This window comes from Diadema antillarum, unplaced genomic scaffold, assembly GCF_040938485.1.
Source record: "Diadema antillarum isolate AM-2024a unplaced genomic scaffold, OU_Dant_1.0 seq00000460_RagTag, whole genome shotgun sequence".
Taxonomy (NCBI): Eukaryota; Metazoa; Echinodermata; class Echinoidea; order Diadematoida; family Diadematidae; genus Diadema; species Diadema antillarum.
Genome location: NW_027271431.1, coordinates 1,693,131 through 1,717,385, shown reverse-complemented (window position 1 = coordinate 1,717,385; position 24,255 = coordinate 1,693,131). Strand labels below are relative to the sequence as shown.

Below are 24,255 nucleotides of genomic sequence, written 5' to 3'. Positions count from 1 at the left end.
TTAGAACACGGCAGCCCTACCGCAACCCATACATTGAGCAGTTCCAAGCGCAGCCAGGCATTGCATTTTGTTCTATATATTCATTCTAGTGGCGATATAAAGTACTCTCTCGTATTTCTTCTCCTTTCTACCACTTCACTCTATTCATTACAGTTTGCATTGTAAGAAAGGAACGGCAAGCCTAACAAACAGGCCTTTTGAATCAATTCCTCATGATAAAATGCGCACGTTCAAATCGGGGTTTTGTTGAAAGGCAATGAGCACACGACGCCTCAAATGAACTGGCGCAGTGTGGCTTTTTACTACTAAGTATGTGCTGTATGTCAATCAGCTTGAGATTTCATTCGTTGTTCAGCTCATGCAGTACGGAGACGCCACGCCCACCGAAGCCAAACGCAATGCGATTGGTTCGTCGGTCTACAGCAACACGAGACCTGCACATACAACTTGCGGCCGTCTGCATTGCCAGCAGACGACTGAATTCTTTGGATAAGATGCACACACGGATCGTAAACGCCGATATGCACGCACTACTGGCTGTGCTCCGCAACCACATCTATTTCTAACGGAATCCTATGGACATTTATCGTGGATATCTTGTACTCGTGGTATTTTACTACATTTACTCGAAATGATTATTGGGGATATCGTCCATCTAGACAGTTACTCAACAAATACGCTGTAAGTAATATGTTGGAAAATGTGTTTAATGGGCTAGAGGTGTTCTAGGTCGGACATATTTCGATATCAAACATTCTTTGTACGTCTACTGCAACAGTCTTGTATGGCGAGAAAGCGGCCTTCGCACCGGTGCCCCATTCGGCTGTTTTGAATGAGCCGTGTGAGTGAGGGTTTTTCGTTCATTGCAGTAAAGCGCCGCTAGTGTTTCATGGGTACATATATTCACTCCTTTGGTATCGTTGGGATGATGTGGGGCTGGGATTGGGTTGTTTGTATTCTTTCGATAATTATTGATTATAGGACACACACCGACACTTTGATCAAAATTAATGTGCAACACATCATGTGTTCACATCAAATTCCTGCCCCAAGCTGAAGGAAGGGTTTTGTTGGAATTAGTCTAACCATGCACTTTTGAAAGCAGAGGATTAATATTTGAGTGTCCTAGTATAAAGAAAACCGCCGTCAGATCTTAAGAATACTCTCAGTCGACCAGTTGTTAAAAAGCCTTTTTCTATCTTGAGTGTACAAATGTTCAGTTCTAGCTTGTATCATTTGTCACGACACATGTGGCATGTGCATGTAATGGGATAGTGTCTGTGTGTCTGACACGAGATGATTCATTCTTCTCCCATACCGGTTATACCTCTAGTGGTTTGTCCTTAGAAGATGCCCTAGCTATCAAACGTGTACGGGCTCCTTGAATTGTGACTCCACAAAGTAAGATGCACTTGTCTCCTCACCTTCTCCGCCCACCCTCGATACGAGGCTGCATTTGTCGTATTGCATCATGTAATCAATGCATATATCTCTGCATTATTATTCAATGCATGCACGTGTTTGGGATGTTACGACGTCTAATTGCATGATATTTCAAATTCCAAGGTCCACTTTTACAGGTTTGCGCACACATGTACACATGGCTAGTGTAAATATGAACTGAAAATTTGCTTTATAGGCCTACGTTCTGATTAATGTAGAAACAAACTTTATATTTTACCTTGTAGGCCTCCCATATACTAGTACAATGTACTGATAGGATTCTCAATATTGCATCTTGATAATTGTGTTGGTATTGCTTTTTGTAATAGCATGGGTATTCTATTCAGTTGTGTTAATGATATGTGTGTGTGTGTGTGTGTGTGTGTTTGTGTTATTTTTTTTTTTTTACTGTGAAGAAAAAGTTTCAAACATTTTAAGCATTTGACAATTGTCTAGAAAGCTCTGTATGTGTCAGGAAGAATAAAAATATAAGCTAATCACTCAAAAACATTTTTTTTTTCCTAATGTACTTATGTCATCCTCAATAGGCTATGAGAAATCGGACAATCCCCAAGTTTTTGTTGTTGACTTTGAGTTCCAAAGGTACTACATGTAGCTTGGTTCTGCAAGCAAGCTTCTTTTTTTTAATGAATGGTTTAATATCCTCCAGGCTCTATCCCTTTATAACAGTTAATATACTGTGGCTATTTATTTGGTTCATGAATATAGGCCCTACTGGTCATAAAATTAGTGCTGATTCCCCATTTGTCAATATAATTTAGAGTGTGAAACAGGTGGATTCATTGAAGCTTATCATTTGTGAAGTTGATATAAGATAAATTTCATGACAAAAAGGTCACAAGTAGGCCCTATGCACCTACAGGACACCTGATATTTTTGTTAGACTTGCATCTGAGCCTTTACAAATTGGTTATACTGGATACAGAGTTTCAGAATTTATCATGATTGAGATGAGTAAGAATATTTTCAAAAGTCATAATAAATCACAATGAATGAGGATGGTGACATAGCTCCACATAAGAATGCATAATTGCATAATAAAAGTAGAATGAAAGAAGAAAGTATGCATAAATTCTACACCTAGGTAAACTGTTCCAAACAGTTGTTACATGGAATGGAATGGCATTGCTGCACTAATTGAATATGTGAGCCTCCTATGTCATCATCCTTGTTCAGTGTGTCATGTTTTTAAAAGGTTTTGCAGAGTATTGGTTTATCTGATCAAGGACACAATACAATCAACAAATCTGTAAATGGCACTGTCCATTTACGTACTACATGATGGGAAATTATAAACCGTGTGGAATGTTCCTTTAAAAATAATAACTGTTGCATTCATGCAGCAATTAGGAAACCATTTGCTGTATTCAAAGAGTAAACAAGGACATTCAAGGGATGGTTTTGTTTCTATTGTTTTATATTCCATGACATGTATATGAAACAGAGTACCTTCACATTACCAGAATTTATCTATTTCTATTAATACATCATTGTGTCTGGAGGCATTTGAAGGTGGTGGGGGGGGGGGGGTAGGCAAAGGGGAGAATGGGGTAAATGCACCATGACAGAGAGGGGGAAGAGAGTTGTGTCTTGCACTCAAATGCTTGATAAACAGATCTATGTCTTTATAAAAGATGAAACAAGAGTGAAAGAAGTTAGGTTGCGTCACTTAATTCTGTTAAACCAAGATAGGTAGTTCAGCCATTGCCTATTTGCTCCTGGTGCATGCTGTGAAAAGTCCATTTCAGAATCTCTGTTCAGGAAACAAGTTTAATTTGGTTTCTCATTCCAAATGTATCATAAGGAGTTAAAAGGAATACCTGATTGACTAGATATCTTTGTTATTACATCCTGTTACCTTTAACCTAAACTCCAGGTGGATTTCCTTTCATGGTATGTTTGCTCAAAACAAAAGGCTAGGTGATCCGTGACATACAGAGCATAGCTTGTGCTGTCTGTCACACCTAGCTACACAGTCAGAAACACAACGTTAATTGAAAGAAGCAGATGAAGAAAAAGTCTCCTCGTAGACATGTATCTAATGGGCAAATTATGTATCACTCACTAATGGAACAAAAGAGAACATACTGTAGATGCCAACAGCTTGGGCCTTGTCATATTCTGTCTAGAACATGAAAAGTTATATGTTTGTTATGTTCTTGCAAGCAGAATGCTGTGCACAGTGTTTTTCTGTGGTTAGAAACACAGTCAAGTATGACTTTCTTTGCCCGGTGAATCATCCCATCATGGTAATACATGTCGTGTCACAAGCTTGAGGTTTTCCTATGTGAACCTTGAATTGCTAACTCAATCATGATCATGATGTAATGATGTCATGAAAAATTGTGACAATGCAGGGCTCTTGTCAAGAAAGATCATGTAGCCATGTAAGTTATTTTGGTACATGCAGCAAGATTTTTTTTTTAATTGCTTGTGTTATTAGTCAAGTATATAGGTGCAAATGCATTCAATTATTGTTATAATTTTCCTATTTTTGTATTTTCCTCAAATTTTCAAAAGAAGGTACTGGTATGTTCTTTCTACCTTAATCTATCTTTCTTAGCTGTGAAGAGTCATGGTAATGCAGTGCATGTCACATATAATCGTGTATGTGTCATTTATAATGATTGTGGATTCATCTAAAAGTGTACTGATGTTAAAGAAATATAGATTTTGAAATCATCAGTGCAGGTCTTCTTTTCCATTTATCTTGCATACAGGACTGTCCAGAGACTGCCTCACCTGTGTTGAAGGAAAGATGATTAGCCACATCTTGCGGTGGATGCATCAATTAAAAGAGAGTGGCAAACACTGACCCACACCAGGAAGGAATATCTGGATATATTTGTTCATTGAGGACACTACTTGGACCATCAGGATGACGACCTGCATGCTGCAAGGGAAGCGCTTCTTCTGCAGGGAGTGGGCTTTCCAAAAACTTGTTCATGGATTGGACAATCGGCAGGCATCCAGAACATGCGGAACATTGATAATGGGAGGGCCAGGCAGTGGGAAGACTGCTCTGTGTACGGAAATTGTCTGGCCTACAAGCACAGGAAAGCAGAGAAGTCTAAACAAGCGTATGCTGGCCTACCACTTCTGCCAGTCACGTAACCGGGAGACCCTGTCTGTTTCCAAGTTCATCCTAGGACTTGTGAATATGATCACGCGCTCGACTCTCATCCATGGCTATGAGGAAAAGCTGAGGGACCCCAGTGTCCAAGCCATCCTTGAGCCTGCGGCTTGTGAGCGCAATCCAGATGAGGCATTCAAGAATGGTGTCCTTGTTCCTCTATGTACACTGAATCCTCCAACACGCAATTGCTTCATTCTGGTTGATTCGCTGGATGAGTCATACCCTGTGCTTGAAGGTGATAGCCCATCTGGTAGCAGAACCATTGCAGAGCTTCTTGCAAATCATCATGAACTCTTTCCGCCTTGGCTGTGTCTCTTGTGTAGTGCACGACGACAGAGCAAAACAGTGACTCGCATGTTCACAGGTTTTCGCAAGCTGAGTCTGGATGATCTCCGCAAATCTCACGTCGTCCGAGATGTGCAGCAGTACATCCTTAGGAGGCTGGACCACGAGGAGGCAATTCGTATTCAGCTGAGCAGAGACACTGCAGAAATGCTAAACCAACTTCACATAAAGAGCAATGGTTGCATCATGTATCTGGAGAAGGTTCTGGATGGTGTAGCTGATGGTTTCATCTCACTGCAGGACATCACAGAAATTCCAGGAACTCTGAATGGACTGTACTTGTGGTTATGCCAAAGACTCTTCTTGAGGAAGCAATTTGCAAAAGTTAGGCCTGTTTTGAGTGTTATGCTTGCTGCCCAGTGCCCACTGACTGAAAGTGAATTGTATGCATGTGCAAAGACACGCAATTTTGCACTTACACGTGAGGAATTCCAGGACAGACTGAAAATGATGTGCAAGATTTTGGTTAGGAGTAGGGACAACAAGATCATGCTGTTTCATCACAGTTTTGCAGAATGGTTACTGGATGTCAAGTACTGTACCCAGAAATACATGTGTAGCCTTCAAGAAGGTCACACAATGCTTGCGTTGAGATACACATGCAGTGCTCCTGATCTGACCCCCTCACAAGTGCAAGATTTTGCCAGGAATCTTCTCCAAGCTGGTCTTTCACCGCCCCTGGACTGCAGTCATCTTGCCCTTTGGCTTATTTGGGCAGGGACTCCTCTCTATGACTGCCTGGCTTCACAAGCCCCCAAGGACCAGCAAGTCACACAGCTACTGGTTAGTGCTGGAGCCAGAGTCGTTGACATAGACAGGAATTCACTGATTCTGCAAGATGCCTTGGAGAAGCAGGAGTCCTTGCATTCCCTGATTAACAGTGGTGCCTCCATCAATCAAGTTGATAGCAATGGTCGCTCTCTCCTTGCCAATGCTGCCTACAGTGGTAACTTGGAAAGTGTCCAGTCCTTGCTCATATACGGTGCTGACGTCAGTGTGACTGATCGCACAGGCCAGACAGCCCTTGGCTTAGCAGCGCGACATGGACATGTTGAAGTAGTTGCACTTCTGTTGAGTCATGATGCAGAAGTGGACCATGTAGATCATGATGGATGGACACCACTTCGGTCAGCTGCATGGGCAGGACATACAGATGTTGTCACAACACTTCTCAACAAAGGTGCAATAGTGGATTGTAGTGACCACAATGAAAAGAGGACTGCATTACGAGCAGCTGCATGGGGTGGCCATGCAGATATTGTTCACACTCTCGTAGACCATGGAGCAAATGTGAATCAGGCAGACCACGAGGGAAGAACAGCTCTCATTGCTGCTGCCTACATGGGACATAGTGAAATCGTTGAGTATCTTGTGACCAGTGGGGCAGAAATCAACCACGAAGACTTTGATGGCCGCACAGCCCTATCTGTCGCTGCTATGTCAATTGCTGTGAATCAGGGACACACGGATGTTGTTACCCTTCTGATAGAGAAGGGTGCTGCTGTGGATCACAGGGATCATGAAGGAATGTCACCACTCCTGGTAGCTGCCTATGAAGGTCATCAGACTGTTGTTGAGCTGTTGCTTGAAGGTGGAGCAGATGTTGATCACACGGACAACAATAACAGAACTGCGCTGATTGTTGCAGCATCGATGGGCCATCCCACTATTGTGAGAACATTACTGTACTGGGGAGCTGCTGTGGATACAATAGATGGGGAAGGCAGAACAGTTTTGTCTATTGCAGCATCACAGGGCAATTGTGATATTGTCCGCATGTTACTGGAAAGAGGCTTGGATGAGATGCACAAAGATAACCATGGCTGGACACCCCTACACATGTGTGCCTATGAAGGTCATCAAGATGTCTGCCTAGCAATTCTTGAGCAAGGACCCCATGTCACAGTTGATATTGCAGATCGTGATGGTCGCACTCCTATGATTCTAGCTGCTCAAGAAGGCCACATGGATTGTGTAAAAATTCTCCTTGTCCATGGTGCAAGTGTAACGCATTGTTCTCATGATGGTCGAACAGCCCTAAGAGCAGCTGCATCCGAGGGCCACCAGGATCTTGTGCTCCTTTTCTTGCAACAAGGTGCTGAGATCAACTACAGAGATGCAGAGGGCAGGTCCAGCTTGTACATGCTGGCCTTGGAGAATAAGCTTTCCATGGCACAATTTTTCCTGGAGAATGGGGCTGATACTGAGTTAGCTGATACTGAAGGCAGAACAGCTCTACATGTGGCTTCATGGCAGGGTCATTCAGAGATGGTCAGCCTCATCCTAGATCACAATGCAAATCCAAATGCTGTAGACAGGGAGCGCAGGTCTGTACTGCAATCAGCTGCTTGGCAGGGCCATGTATCTGTTGCCCAGGTACTGCTGCAGAAAGGGGCCGATATCAATCACACATGCAACCAAGGAGCTTCTGCTCTTTGCATAGCTGCCCAGGAGGGTCATGTAGACATTGTGAAGGCTCTCCTGCACTTTGGAGCAAATCCAAATCATGCTGATGAACATGGACGAACTCCCATGAAAGTTGCCTTGAAGGGTGGGCATGATGAAGTAAGCAAACTCTTGGAAGAATATGGAGTCCATAACCCACTCTCACCACCTTCAAGCAGAGCATCTTCAAAGAGAAGTGGAAGTTCATTGTCCTCGAGTAACAGTGACAATAAGCCATCAATGCTGACTAATGGTGCCTTACTTCAAGGTAGTTCTCCTTCAAATTCTCCAGACTCCACATATGACAAAAGGAAGTCATGTAATTCAAACCCTTCAACCAAGTCATCGTCAAATCTTACTAACTCCACCAACAACTCATGCCTACATCTAAGTGCACTACGGGAGCAGAGCAAAATGACATCTTTCACAGAGCAGCTCCAGCAGCATATGGTCTCACACAAACGGGCGCCATCACCAAGAACATGCCCCCCTGATGCAAATGTTGGCAGGAATGGTACCCCCACCAAAATCACACCTACCAGCTCATTTCAAACGATACCAGAAAATATCACAACAGCTCACAGCTCTGAACAGCTCCAAGGGACTCCCAGGCAAAGTGCAAGAAGACACCAGTCTAACCCACCTGGTGCATCAAGAAGATCAACATCACCAGCACACATGTCTTCGAGGTCATCCTCTCCCTCTGTCCATCAACCAAGGGCTGATCAGTTATCAGCAACTCCAAGTGAAGCATCCCCACTTCCATCCCCGAGGCACTCTCCCAGGAGACAGAGTTCCTCCAGTGCCCCCAGCTCACCAACTAATTCAAATGAGCCCAAGCCACCCCCAACCCCTCAACGTGTTCGAAAATCATCAAATCCCCTACCAAATGGATCTGTGCAGCATGTGGTGGTACACAATGTCCAGTCTGCATCACCATCTCCAACAAGGCGTCCTGTGCCAAGGACAAATAGCCAACAGCTGTCTCCTAAGATTGGAAACGGATATGTCCAAGACCAGCAAAATGTGCCATCTCCATGGCACAAACATCAGACCCACATGCACCTCATTCAGCAGCACCAGGAGCTTTCCCAGCAGTCTCTCCATAGAGCAAGCTCTTTGGGAAGCCTGAACAGCCAAGACCTGAATACCTCTGTCCACAACACCAGTGGCTCTCCAGCTCACTATCTCCCAGTGGACCGCTCTCCTCGCATGTCCCGCAAGCAGTTGAATGGGAATGCCAACAGTGGTTCTTCCTGTCAGCTCTGTGGCCAGACGCAGCCATCACCGACACATGCCACAAAGCATTCCTTCCAGCAGTCCATGATCATGCAGCAGAATGCCATGAAACCGTCGCCTGTTCACCACCGTTCCAGTTCTCAGCCTGTCAGCATGACTCCTGACCAGATGCAGGTGTTTGCTCGCAAAGCATCACTACCTGGCTCCTTCAACCAGATCAACATCCAGCGCTTGATGGGAGCACAGAATGGACGTATGCCAGGTTCCCCCGAGCCACGCACCAAGCGCAATGGAATATGTACCAACCCAAAGTATCAGCGTAAGGCCAACCATGTCCATGGAAATACTGGATTACACAGCAGCCAGGGGATGCTCAACCAGCCTGAGATTATTAGCAATGGAAATGGATTATCACACCTGGAGATGAAGCAAGCAGTCAAAGTTGGCTTTGAGGGTTCATCCAGAAATGGCTACAAGAAGGAGACACCTTTGTAACGGTGAGTTCATATTATGCAGACAACTCCGTTAAATGCCAAAACATCAGGTTTGTACTTGACTCTTCACATATCATGTGTTTAAACTGCAGTGGTATGCCATGTTCACATTGCCTTCAAGAGTATTATCTGAACAGAGCTGTAAAAGTTTTATCAAAATTAGACCTGAAAAACAAGTTTGTTTCTAAAGATACATAGAGAATGAATGTTAGGTGAAGAAAAGAGTGTAAAAGCTAACTCATTAAAATGCTAAAATGTCATGTTTGTGCTCTGACACCATAAAAGCCTTTGCATTTAGATACAACTATTTCATGATCTGCGTTCTAAAATACTTAACTCGTCACTTTCTAAGATAAAAGACAAGTTTCTAACATGACCTGAACATTAAGAAACATGCCTTCACATGACTGTGGCATAAGAAGAGAAAGAAATGTATCAAGTTTCTTGCATGACTGTGAAGAATTATGTATGACACTGATCTTTTGACTTATTGGCATACGATCTAAAGGGAAAATCCTAGAATGATTTTAGAAATAGAATGTCATGATTCCTTGAAATGTTTGGTAGCATTTATTGATGATTATAATCTGAGGTATTTTAAAAAATGTGTATGGAATGCATATTTTAACTGAGCCTGTTCCATGGAAGGCCATTTTGAATCAGTAGAATGCATTCCTGCTTCCCTACACAAGTTTTGGAAACATATTTGTAGCAACATGAACTTAAGCAAATCATACTTGTATACAAATTTTGGGCATTATATACAAGAGGAAATTCTGCAAGTGTTCAGGGAAGGTTCAATAAAGATACATCACCCTTAAAGTGAAGTTTCTTAATCAGATCAATGACTGACCTATAGTTTGTTTTTTGAAATGAAAAGAAAATTCTTGTTGTACATGCTCACATCAAATCTAGCACTTTTTGTTGTTAATGTTATCTTCAGCTTGTTTTCGTAATTTAATGTAAAGCTAAGCTGTTCCCACAACTATATATATCGCTCATAGCAAAAAGAGAATAGTCAGTTTTCCCTTGATAGCTACCAACTCTTCTGGGTGTGTAAGTGATATGTAGGTGATGAACTGTGATCTTGTGAAGTGGAATAGCATTACTCAGTTTGGGATATGTGGATACCACCTGCCCCAGTGTCCTCATCACCTATATACACTCTGGTATAGGGCGTGGCGTGCCCTCTGCCGTAGCCAATCATGGTTGACATGGCTGACACAAAGTGGAAACTGGAGAATTGTGGTAACAACAGATTGTATACAGGAAAGTGCCATACTAAATCAGGACAGTTGAGGTGGATGCACTGCTGTGCCCAATGGACAGACAGAAATATCTTTGCTGTAGTTGTTTTCCTCTTCTTTTTTTTTTTGCGCAGAAACTGAATATTTTCTCCATTTCCTGCCTGTTAGCACATATCATTTGGGTAGTATCATATTCTCCAGTAGCTCTGTGCCCATTCCCACGCAACTGAAGAGGTTGTACTCTTGACCCTTGTAGCATCTGTGAGTGTGACAGTATGGAATAGCATCTGCAGGCTATACCCTTTGTACCAGAAAATGAACTGATGGTATTCACATATCTCCCTTTGACTTTTACACATTTATCTTTTGCTGATGGAAGACCTATTGTCATTGCACTGAAGAATGATAATTCCGAGATTAATATCTCAAAGAAAGAATCCTATTTGTAAGTGAGCTTTGCTACAAATAGTTTGCCATTATGTTACTTCTAAAATACACACAATAGCATATCTTCGTTGATTTTTTGCCTGGAAGCAAAGTTCAGATTTTGTATACCTGGTATGCTTTTCAAGGTTCTGTTACATTGCCTTTATACTGAGAAGATGAATTTCATTTGATAGGTATTGTTAGGGAGAATACATGTTGGTATATCTCAGATTTGTTTGTTTTTTTTTTTCAAAAATCCAAGACTCTCTTACATCACATTGTAAAGGAATGCAATTTAAAATTCATGTTTCACATCTACAGAAAGATTTTTTTATCATAAATTTGCAAATACTACCCCCCCCCCCCAAAAAAAAAAAATAAATAAATAAAAAAGTTATGTTCAGGATGTGGTAAGATTTCAGACATGTTATGCATTGAAGTCTGTCAGACAGGAATGAACATGATGATGTTGGGTTCTGAATTCTGTAGTGGAGAATATGTAAATTATTTAAAGGACAAGTCCACCACCTTCATATACATGAAGATTGTTTTGTTGTGTTTTTTTTTTTGGTATGGTGCGTTTTTGCTGTAAGAGCACCTGAAAGGGTATCTTTGTGATGTGTCCTTTTTGAGAGTAGAAATGGGAATAAACAGTATTAGAGTGCATCAGAATTCCAGTTATTTTTAGATGAAAAAAAAAAGGAAAAAATGGGGGGGGGGGTAGGAATTGATGCAGATTTGCTTGAACTATGCGTAGACATAAACATGCACTTGTAAGATTTATTGATATTTTGTCTTGAAATTTATTCAGCAAAATGATTCTAGTTAAGTATCCCTTTAAAGGGTGTGTACAGTTCTGGTCGGGGTGAGGATTTAGCTTTTAACGTTTTGTGAGATATTCGGAAACCACTCTATGAGATGTCAAAGAGCATGCAATTCTGAGGGGTATCAAAAGTTTATTCGATGAAAATCGGTTTTGAAATGTCTGAGATATTAAAAAACAACGTGAAACAAAGAGATCCCAATAAAGGTGGGGCATGTCGCCTTTTATTATTATCACTTTTTTTGATATCTCAGCCATTTGAAAACCAATTTTCATGAAATAAACGTTGAATCCTTCTTAAAATCACATGCTCTTTCATATTTGATAAGAGGTTTCTCATTATCTCACTTAGGAATGTTCAAAAGATGAATCCCCACCCCAACCACTACTGTACAGTCCCTTGAAAGTGATATTGCTGTCCTCAACTAACCCTTTGGACATACATGTACATGCATACAGCACCACCAACTCACTCCCACAGATGGAATTTCGAGCATGCCCAGTGCATCCACAGCTTTCCATCAGTCTCAGGTATAATTTGATCTACTGCCTCTCCTACACTGGGTGTTAGTCTCAATTCTAGTCACTATCACTAGTTATCAGACTTGGCAGAAAGGATCTGTCCCACTATTTCGGAATAATCATTTTCAGATGACAGTGGCATATCATATCTAAATATCTGCCTAAATAAAGCTTAACTTTCAAAGTTATGGAATATGTGCACTGACATTAAATTTTCTATGTACAATGTAGGCCTAATATCCCCGTTCAGGAAAGACTGCAGAATGTTATCCCACAGACATGATAAATCTTTTCATTATCTACAGCTTGAAAGTGGTATAAAGATAATTTCTGTACATTTCTGTGGAAGCCAGTTTGTTCTTAAATGTGTGTTTGTATTCTATTATGCATTTGTATGGGTGAATTTCTATCCACAACTGGATATTTTTCACAAATGGTGTGGTTAGTGAAATGAAATGCTTTGGCCTGGCTCTGCAGCTATCTTTCTTTGTTTTTTAATGGTATGAGATAAAAATAGATTAGCCTATCAGTGTGGGGGAGTGGCCGTCTCCTCTCCTGGATGCCTTCGCTCTGTCAGCCTTGGCATGTTTGCCCTACGTATTTCACACTTTTTTTGTGAATCTCTTCTGTTGCTGATATATATGCTAGAAATGGGAAATCAACAAATTTGTCTTGTGAATGGCAATAAATTCAAGGTTGTTTAGCTTTACCATCAGCCCTGATATTTTAAAGTCACTAGTTTTTGCCCCTTGTAGATTCCATACCAATATTTACAATGTAGGAAGGTCAGACTGCAAGTGTATTCATTCATTTTCTAATACACCATATATATTTTTTTTTCTCGTAATTTCTTTTGTTTTGTATTGATGCCATAGTATAAAGTTTTTGTGCAAAGAATATTCATCCACTGCTTGTTCTGTAGTTGTCGGTTGTTTTATTTTATTTTTTTTTTGGGGGGGGGTAGGGTAAAGGTTATGTTTTTACAACAGTGGATGGTGGAGCACAGGCTGTTCTCTTTTCCTGCCTTTTATTTTAAACTCTTCAAAAGAGGCAACAGGCAGATTATGTCAGAGGGTCTAAAAATGGACATTATATCATAAATAAATACAAAAGGGAAGCCCACTGTGGCTGCAGTGATATAGGTCCACCATAGCTCCAGTTTGGTATGAATGAGTTAATCATAAGAAGCATTTCAAGTTGTGGAGGTGGAGTTGATAGAGTGTGTTATAGGAGCCAAACTACTTGGGGTATTTGTACAACCATCTTTCATTCACTAGTTCACTGTTTACCCAGTCCCTATTTTCCCTGCAAATTTGATTTCAGCCACCCCTAGGGTCCGCAGACACTGTAATGGAAAAATTGATCCAAATTACCCCCTCCCCTCTGCCATTAGACCCGTTTGGCCATCTGCAAGTTCTAGGTAGCCTTTCACACCCCTTTAAAGGGGATGGCTAGTACCTGATCAGTGGGAATCAGTGGAAATGCTGGGGGATGATTGTTTTAATCCTTGTGGGATTCATTTACATTATACATCTATTTTTGTGTGAAAATTATTTGCTTCAGAATGGTCTCATATTCAAGTAATGTGCAATTTAATGTTTCCAGGTTAGCATGCCTGTACAGTGACGGGACGATCGTATAATAACGGGCCATTAAGGATTGCCCCGTCACTGTACAGGCATGCTACCCTGGAGACATTAAACTGCACATTACTTGAATGTGAAACCATTCTGAAGCAAATAATTTTCACACAACAATAGATATGGTATGTACATGTAATGTAAAGGATTGGAACAATCATCCCCCAGCATTCCCACTGATTCCCACTGATCAGTTACTAGCCATCCCCTTTAAACCTTATACTAGTATAGTACATGTACATGTATGTGGAAGGAATGAAACAGATGCTCTGCACAATTTATCATTTTACGGCTGGTTATGAATGAATTCGTCTGATTTCATGAACATTATGGTGAGAATAAAGTCTATTACAATGTGCTCCCTGAAAAAAAGGAAAAAGTTTAGAAATTTAATGTCAGTTTCACCGTGCACATATAGGTAAATACTGTATGTTTAGTCACATTTAGTTTGTATGTTGCAGGTGGCATATGACTATTGAATTAAAATGTTTGAGCTTCAGTACATATTGACATGAAAATTCCAGCATTTAAGTAATGCATCCCCGAAAGATTTCACTATACCCAGGAATTACCAACTATATTTAGTACAGCCCATTTCGAAACCACTTACCTGGTATGTTATTTTGGGTTTTATATTTCCCGTGTCTGGATGACTTGCAAAGATTGCAACATTAATTGGGGAAACATAAACAGATGGGATTTAAATGTACTGGTGCACAGACTATGAGTCGACAAAACATGTAGCCACTGCACCTGATTTAAACCAAATCAGAGCCTTTTCTTTGCCACAAGCCTGCAGACAAAAGAAAATATTAATTCTCCATTTCCTTTAATCTCCTACGAGGGGGCCCACGATCAATCGATAGCCAACCACGATTTAATGAAATTCCCCCTCCCCATTACGAGCATTAGCAGTGCGATCAACACCGCCACTCACAGTGCACAGAATGGCGGGTCCTTGCCCGGCATACTAATTAGGGACCGAGTACTGTTTGATGCGTGTGCTAGAAATGCAAGACAATGTGCCCATACTAGTGTGACAGTGAATGTACGGGAGGCCAGGTATTACATAAGGCATGGGCTGTTGTGTATATTGTGCGCCATATGTCTTTTAAATCCATGGCAACAGGAGATTGTGCGGTAAGGATGGGGGTAATTATAGATTTCTGATCCTATTTTGATATGTGTTGTCCTTGGTTAAACTTTACTGGTTAAAATCCAGCATATGATTTTGATAGGAACCATGAAAGAAAATCTTATGAAAAATGCATAGTTTAAAGGAGTTCATAGGAAAATGAAGTGTGTCATACAATGCAATATGAATAAACATTGCACGTTTATAGTGCATGGTTTTGTGAACAATAAAACCCTATTGAAACAAGTGATGATGCAATATAAGTGTTTGTAGTGCATGCTGGTCTCAACATGTGAAAGCATCACAGAAATTACTCAACTTTCTTGGTTTCAAATGTGTTCTCAATCCATCAGACATATATTTCTGACATAAGTTGCAGTGACTACAAATCAAAGAAGATAAAACATGTGGTTAGGAAAATATGTGTGTTTATTGTTACATTCTTTACAATAAATCATATGGATTTATTTATATACAGACCGTATTGATATCAGATATATTCATGAACCCTTCACAAATTACACACTGGATATCCAGTGATTGTAGTTCACATTTCAAATCTTACATAATTGTCCTTTTTTTCTGATGAAACATACCAAAATGATGATAGTGGAAGGAATTAAATTATTAATCCACCCCATCAAATGCCAATGGAGGTGTTACTCCAGTTTTGATCGATACTCTGTGTTTGTTAGGGTTTCATGTGTGCCTTATCTGGTGGATCCTGTCCAGATTCTAAGATTTATAGAATCTCATTATGCATTATTGCTAGATACATTGAAAAAAATCACTAGATATCAAATCATGTCATCGAGGCACAAAATGTCCCATCCAACCATGATTTTTCACCTGTAGAGTCAAAGCTTATAAAATGCACAGCCTTCAAAAATTACCCCTCCAACCATGATGCAGTGTATAGGCCATGATTCTGTTTGTTGGAAAATCATGACGAATATTCATTAGATTCATTTGTCAAGCATGCATACATGTAGCTTATAAATCCAATTTGTACCCTGCATCAGTAGTGCATTCATTGCACTGTTGATTTTCTGTTTTTGTTGTTTGTGTGTATGGAAAGTCCCAGCTTCATAGCAAACAGTTTTGGCCTGTGGTGAATTTTGGCTTTTTTAAACATTCTACTTGTTTAGGCAGTCATGCCCCCTTATTTGTTCATATTTGACCCCTTCCCTCTTTAACCTGCAGATCTTTGGTATTTAGTTCTAACACTACTTACACAGCAAAAATTACATTTAATCAACAATTTCCCAATTTATGGGACTTTGTTTGATTTAGCCTCTTGAGTTAAGGAGAGCAAACATTTCATTTCGTTTACTCATGTGATCACATGACCCAGCCTGGTACAGTCATAGTGGAGAGAATTATTTGCCAAGGTAATCGAAACATTTGTAATGTTCAATGTTATCTTTCAAAAGTAACCTGTACTTTGCCTGGGAATGGAAGGCCTCTGTGTGACATCATGATACTGTAAAAGTGGTTTCTTTCGCGGTGGTTTTATTTTCGCGCTTTGAGGTTGAACCGCGAATTTAACATCACGCGAAAATGTTTTGAACTCGTCGCTTGTTACAACGCTGTCATTACCGACCGCGAATTTAAACACACGCGAAAAAGTTGGCACCGATGGAAACCGCGAAAGTTTCTGTACGCGAAAGAAACCACTTTTACAGTAGATGGAAGAAAAAATGCCACCAAACTGTGTGGTGTGTTGAGTTTAAATAGTGATTTTTTTAGTCTCACATCTCAGTTACATTATGACTTAAAACAATGGGGGAAACTGCTCACTTGGGCAGACATGCTCCCACTTTATCAAGCTGTCAAGGTAGAAACTATGGGCTTATGATTTTTACGTGATATGTGCTTGTTTTGTACAGTATTTGTAAGTACAAAGGATACAAAGTGACACAAGGTAAATTATATTGGCTAAATGTACAAATGTGGGCAGATAAAAGTAAAGCATTCTTATTTTAATGGCAGCTTTTTCATTTTATGTGGAATGCTCTCCAAAGTCAAATCACACCCACACAGAGGCTTAAAATGTTATTCCTGTGAGTCACTGAATAAATGTTGATGTGGGAGAATCCTGTTGACTGTTTTCCTGAGAAATACACTCATTATTTGCAGCAAGAACCAAATGCGTATTGCTTTGATGGGACCTAACTGCACTTTATTTTTGCACAGGCATCTTTTCACTAATAGTTGCTACATAGAGAGCAACACATATCATGCAAGTACAGTACTTTTGATGAGAGCTTAGCATGACAGTAAAATGGATATAGATGCATCAGTTGACAGTTCAATTGAAAAGTAGTTTGTCAGTTGAAGATGTCTGCCGTTGTTATCTATTGGACGAAGGAAAGAGGTTGGTCACCCTAAGCCAGTTTTATTTGCTCATAGTGAGTGACTCCTTGGTAAACACAGTTCCCTTCTTGCCCCCTTACTCCAACACTCTGCCAGTCTATTTATCTTGATGTGCACCCCTCCCCTTTCTTCCGCCTCCCTCCTCAAACATTTGTTTGTATATTTTACTCAGTGTGTCACAGTCCATTATGTGCAGTAGGAGTAATGTGCCGTCAGATTGTGTGTATTTAGAAAATCTGTAACTCTTGCAGTTGGACTGTAGGGCGCATTGATCAGTCACTGATGCAGCTACCAAATGACTACCTGTGCCAAAAACTTAACGTCCACACAAGTAGTGACTGCAACATGCCTTTTAGACTGTATCACTCATGGGGTGGCTGATAAATGGCTTGTCTACTCAAATAATGAACATGTTTACTCATGATTACTGCAGACATGGCATGCATTGTGTTCACCAAGGGTTGGAGCCCCACTCGATTCTATTGTTAGTCTGTGGTCTGCGTGGCTATAGGTGTACAAAGAACCATCTTCCAAGGCTTTCATATGGGAAGGTAATGAAGGATCTGCCCATTGTCCCAGCACCTTGAGGGGGAAAAAGAGAGAGAGGAAAAAAAAACTGCTGAAAGAAGCAAAGTTGAAAAGTTTATCTGTTTATCTATAATGTCATAAGGTCTTGGTAAAGTACCATTGTGAACTTTGATGTACAATTGTAGGCCTACATATCGGCATGCAAGATTCTTGAATCATGTAATGTTCCATTCCTGCATGTTTAAGGCCTGAGAGTTTACAAATTTTCAGGGCAGTAAGAATACTGTTTTTGTGTAGTATATGTTCATAGTCTACACATGTCCTTCTGCCTACCTTCCATTTATCCACTGTGCTACATCTTAGTAGTTTTTTCACTTCCTTTTTTCTTCGCAGCATCAAGTAATGAGGAATCCCCCATAGAAAGTCCTACACACATAAAAAAAAGAAGACATGTTGAAATTTAACTAGTCAATTTTTTTTTCTCTTTTAGTTGACATCTTGTATGAAGGTATGTACTCCATCCTATTAAAGAATTTACGTACTTGTACTCCAGAGGAGCACATATTTGTTGCAGTAACAGTTCAACTTTAAAAAAAAAAATGAAAAAACTGAGGACTTGCCGGAATATGCACATGGCAAACATGTGTGTGAGAGAGTATTCATAAATCACCCCCAAACTGAACTGAAGAGTTTGTTGTTGTTGTTGTTGTTTCGGTGGTAACTTTCATGCAATGTTGACGCCAATGTGTACCTCTGGCTGGCCAAAGAGCTTGCATGCCATTCGTCCACCCACCCCTACATTCATTTCTATTCTAGGCAGATGCCCGCCATATATGATGTTGATGTGCAGCGGGCTGATTAGTGGTAATTACAGGCCATTAGTGAGGTAACCAACAAGACTGCTAATTGGATAGGGGAGCTGATACACTCAAGCTGCATACAATATGGATGGTGGGGGCTCATTGGAGGGCATTTCACATTTCTCTGGTCTGGTAGAACTAGAAGATGAATTATGCGAGGCATTTCATAGGCCAAAGCTTTTCCCTGCACAGTATGGAGTTCGGCAGAATACTGTGAGGCACATCTGATTTACATACAGGTGTGTGTGTGTGTGTGTTTTGGTTTTATATATATATATATATTTTTTTTTTTTTGCATTACATGTCAAATGTATTGAAGAACATGAAAAAAAAAAATCCATCATAGTCTTGAGTCATAATATGACATAGTGCTTGCACAAGTTATATCAAAAAGTTAAACAGTTTGTGCTAATGAAAATGTAAGCATCATTGCAATATAGGAAATTTAGGTACTGCTTATAATGGAATGACAAAAGTGATCATGTGAAAATAATTATTTAACTAAATTATGATGAATTTGTGTTATCCACAAAGAATATCTTATATTGGTTACCATGGGCAACTGAAGTAGATAATAGCAATGGTACATATTTTTACCTCCACCAAGGGAGGAGGTTATGTTTTTGTTACCGTTTGTTCGTTTGTTTGTTTGTTCGTCCCTGTGCAAAATAACTCGAAAAGTAGTTAACGGATTGGGATGAAACTTGCAGGAAAGGTTGAGAATGACACAAGTAACGATCGATTAACCTTTGGTAGTGATCCGAGAATTTTGGAGAATTTATGAAGGATTTTATATATTTTGGCAGGTAGGGTCAATGAACTTGGGAGTTCAGGCTGCGCGTATTTGAGGTTTGCATGCGCGCACTAAAGCGCGTGCTCTACATTTGTAGTTTCTGCTAGGGCGAGGGGCGCCCTGCAGCTGAGGGTTTATGACGTAACTATATTGGGAAATTGGGCGACTTTCAGCACACAATGCTATAAGTACGTATGGGTGGAAATCACTGATATCTCTATGGAAGAACAAGATCAGTGGTGGAAATGAGCTGTATGCTTGGCGGAGGTCTGTGCTCTCAGAGTACTTCTCTAGTGTTTATAATGTTTTCTTTGTTTACAAAAACTGAGGACTTGTATCATTACATCAATAATTCAGCAAGCATACAATACTGTTCTTATAACAAGACTAAGCCTCAGCCATTAGAGGTTCTACATGTCGCCTCCCAAGTTTGTAATGTTATCGTCTGTTAAGTTTTTTAATTTTGTGTGTGTGTGTGATATTGAGTAGTAGTGGCGCATGTATAATCCAATATGGCTCCAGGAGTCAATTTTGAGTGGTTGGAAGGAGAGGAGTTTGAACGAGTCCTCTGTGGATTTGATCATCGCTAATAGCACCCTAGTTTGATAACCATGTCTCATCTTCCACTGTGTCTTCCAATACTTTGCTCCGTGCTTTACGAGGCTGAAAGGGAAATAGCTCATTAGACATATGAATATAAGATGTCATTCAGTTAATGAGGATGCAGATATTGTTACGTGGTACCCAGTGAAGCATAGTCACAATTAGATTCTTACTATCCTTACAACGTCAACTATAGATCTGTGTTCGGAATAAGAATCTCTAGTGCACTGTGACCAGAATTAGGTGGATGCCTCAATAAAATTATGGTATATTGGATCTGTAGGCCTATACAATGTAAATGCTGCTTAGCAAAGAAAACAAGCTGTGCATGCAGTTATTCACTCTGTTTGACATTTCAATTTTTCAGCACCAATATTTCTATTTTGTTGAAGTGAATATGAGTGATAACTTCCATCATTTGTGTTTATAATGAGAAACTACAGCAGGTTTCGACATTAGTGGCAGCCCAGGGCTACTTAAATTGATGTTTGGCCACCAAATTTTCAAAAAGGTTAAATCATTTGGTGGCCCAATCAGGCAACTGAAATTGAAAATGAACTGTAATATTTTCCTCTATTATGGGCTACTAAATTTCTTTTTTGGGGCCACCAAAAATTTCAGATTTAAAGATATTAGTGGCCTGAACAGGCCACCAGGGAAAAAAGTTAATGCCGACCCTCAAATTCATTTTACAATTTTCATGCACGTATTTGAAATGAATGAATATGGAATCATGGAGGTGTAATGAACCCCTGTGCATTTTTTCTGCAGCAAACACATATCCATGAGAAGTGTGTGTGGCTAGCTATGGCTGCTGATTTCATGTATTTATATAAACATCCATGACACACTCACAAAGTCATTGATATGTGCCAGACACAAGTTTCTTCCCCCTTTTTTAGCTCATAAACTTGGTGTCCTGCCAAAAAGATTGTGCGAAGCGTCTTGCATGATAAGCTTGGATTAGCATTCATTTAAAAACTAAATAATGCAGCCGCCATGGCAGCTTACAGTCTTTGCAATGGTGTGTGCCTCAGATTTGCACAGACACATCATTCAATGCCACTTTGCATTGAATGCATGTTACAACTGTATAACCATTCATCTTTTTTAATATGTATGTCTGTTGTGGTTGGAATTTCATTCTCTTTTTGTTTTGTTTTTGTCATGGTTGTCCCAACACTAGTGCTCTAGTATTGACACTGTATATCATTGTGCAGTTCACTTTAGTGTACTAATTGACCTTTGACATTGGATCTTAGGCCATGCTAGGAGTTTGTAGATTGTGGCTTATGGCACCCACAATAGCTCGTATTCAGTGTCACTGTCAATCAAGATGCAAACCTCATGCTGAGCTCTTCCACTTGACCCAGGAGGAGAGAGCATTTGCAGCTTTAAAAAGGGACACTCTTCTGGTTGCCATAGCAACTGCACAGTGCAGTCTGATACCCCCCACTTGCCCCCACATGTGGCCAGGTAAGGCAATCCCAACATCCAGGCATCCAGTAAGGACTTCCTGTCACTATTTTCATCTCGGGTTTCTGAAAGAGAAAGAGTGGACATAGTGAAAAGTAGGCCACTGTGGGGTTCAGGGATCAGTCGCCACATGTGTTGGCATAATTTCCTCTGTACATTCCAGGTATCCCAATCTGCAAAAAGTGGGCAAAAAAAGGCCCTGACTGTCCCCTTGTCTGATTTGAAGAGAATTGGCAGAATTGAAGCTGGATGGCGCATATCAATGGAGGTCTGTATATGTGTGTGTGTATATATTATGAGCAGGTGCAGAAGGGCAGACAACTCAGTACAGAGTCCCTGTTAGTTCCTAAGGATGTTCAGGACCTAGTACTACCACAAACTGATAGCACCACCTGGGGTATCGCCAAAGATGTACAAAGTTTTTATCCTGTGAACAATTCTTGGACAAGCGTATGTAATGAAGACTTTTGCAAACAGACACGTGGGTTGTGATACAAAGGATTAGAGATTTGGGTCTTGTTTGTGAAATGTCAAGGAGACTACAAAGTCGAACAACTGAAGGCATAATGCCTTGTGGTAATGGACACAGATTTGATCTAGTTTCTAAATCATAGACTTTGTTTAGTTAGACCAAAATCTGAGCCTGATGTACAAAATGTATACTATACTGTAAAGGTAGATATTTTTGTGCGAGTAATTTTTCGCTCGCTCAAAAATACCCCCTCCTTTTTAGGCATTGTCAGATTCATTCTACCTTCAGAAATGTTCAAGATGTTGCTATGGTTGGAATAATGCATTTTAACTGAAAGGTAAAGAAATACAATACCCCATGGCTGGAACTGAGACTACTGGAATGTTTACCTAAGAGCTGCAAATTCAAAGGCAATTATTGACCCTATCAAGCCCCTTTTTCTGCTGTCCATTCTTGAAAACAGAATATTTTTTTTAGGATAAAGAGTCAAGGGGCTGTCTCCAGTTAATTATATAGGAATTTCAATTACAATGGCATTTAGTAAATGCACTATGTGTAGAAAAACAAGTGATGGTTGTGTTGTTGTCATGGAAATACAAGGATCAGCATCTTTGTTGCTTAGATATTTCAGAGGTGTGAAAAGGAGTAATTATTACTAACATGGCCATTTGAGTGGCATATAGATTGATATTATATAACATTTATGAAACATTCAACAAGGATTTTTGTTTTTTACTTCTGTTTTGGGGATTATGAAGTGATAGTTCTATTAGTAATAGTATGTCCATGAACAGAAATGTGTGTAATAAAGACATTTGTTATTGGTTGCTGTGAATATTTAGCATTCCAACCGGTAGGCTGTATGAAATGTGTTTCAGTCTGTCACTTTCACTTTCAATGGAAAGGGGGAGGTAAGATGTAAGTTAGCGAAGAGAAAGTTACCACACCCTTAGATGGGATTGTGAATCTTACTTCTTTAACCCTTGGTCTACTCTGAGATTCCACTGCTGCCATCTAGTATATTTGTCAGCAGAAGCCACTGGTAACGAGAGAGTTAATCTGTGCATTGTGCATTCAGAGGACCGACCCATTTGACGCCAGTCAAGCTTGAGATTCACACCCTCTTTGTGCATGAGTGTCATCCAAGGAGTTGAGGGCATAGAGGCGGATGAGTCATTGCTTCTTCTTATAGCACCATGTTAGACTCCTCCCGTATGGAGATAGAAGATAGAAGTGGTCTATTCCCTCTCTCTCTTCTCTCTTCCTTTCTTCTCTTTTCTCTTATATTTCACTCTCTTCTTTTCATCTCATTTCATCCCGTTCCTTCTCATCTCTTCCCTTGTCATCTTTTCTTGCTTTTAGATCTCTGTTTTCGTTCTTCCATAACCATTGCGTGTAGAAAGCAATGTCTTGATATCATAGGATTTCAGTATGTTTGGTCTCATGCAGTTGATGCTGTAGCTGCACTTCTCTGGTTTCGGTCAATTTTAGCTGGCAGGCAGGTGAACTAAACAACTAAAAATTGTCCATCATGTGAAGAATAAGCTTCAACGTATCTTTGTTGAAAATGCAATTTTGAAAATTACATTGCTACTCATGGCAAGGCGAATTTTTAATCTGTGTGTTCAAAATCTGGAATGTTTCTCATGGTTGCTATTTTTTTTTCAAATTCTTGAAATGTACTGCCAGATTTTTTTATTGGTTTTTGCTAATTGATAATTTGTTTCAATTTATCATTCCAAGAAGGAAAGTTCATATTGTCACTATTTCCCAGTAAATGTAGCACTAATTAAGTCTTGCAAAGTACAATAACACACCAACATGTTGACAGAGGTAACAGGTTGATTTCATTTACATCAAATAATTGCCAGTACCTTCAAGAGGCGTGAGCATGTTGAGTTAGGGTAGGAGAGAGATACAGCCACCAACACCACTCTGATTTGCTTTCACACTTTGAATAAGAAGACACCAATGACAGTTGCACTTGTCAAGGTTTACCTGGTGTATCACTGACCTATAATCACTAGATATGCCTCATTAAGCCACTGAATGTCGATTCTCCATCAGCTGAGGCATGTCCACTGATTAACTTGTCCGTCCATGGCATAGATATAGGCAGCAGCTAGAGTGCGTGTGACCTTTAAGGTGGGCTGACAACCCCAACCCCCCCCCCCCCACCCATCACCATCACTACCCATGGATACAAGCAATTTTCAGGAGCCCCGTCATAA

The 24,255-nt window shown here is 40.3% G+C and overlaps 1 protein-coding gene across 1 annotated transcript in view; it reads left to right on the top strand.

Moving 5' to 3' along the window:
* Positions 1-489: 489 nt before the first annotated feature.
* Positions 490-24,255, top strand: part of LOC139733105 (uncharacterized) — a 39,324-nt gene continuing 15,558 nt past the window's right edge. The window contains exons 1-2 of the mRNA XM_071643948.1: positions 490-681; positions 4,185-9,126. Of these exons, the coding sequence (XP_071500049.1) occupies positions 4,343-9,124 (4,782 nt within the window). The 5' untranslated portion in view covers positions 490-681; positions 4,185-4,342 and the 3' untranslated portion in view covers positions 9,125-9,126. The remainder of the gene's footprint in view (positions 682-4,184; positions 9,127-24,255) is intronic.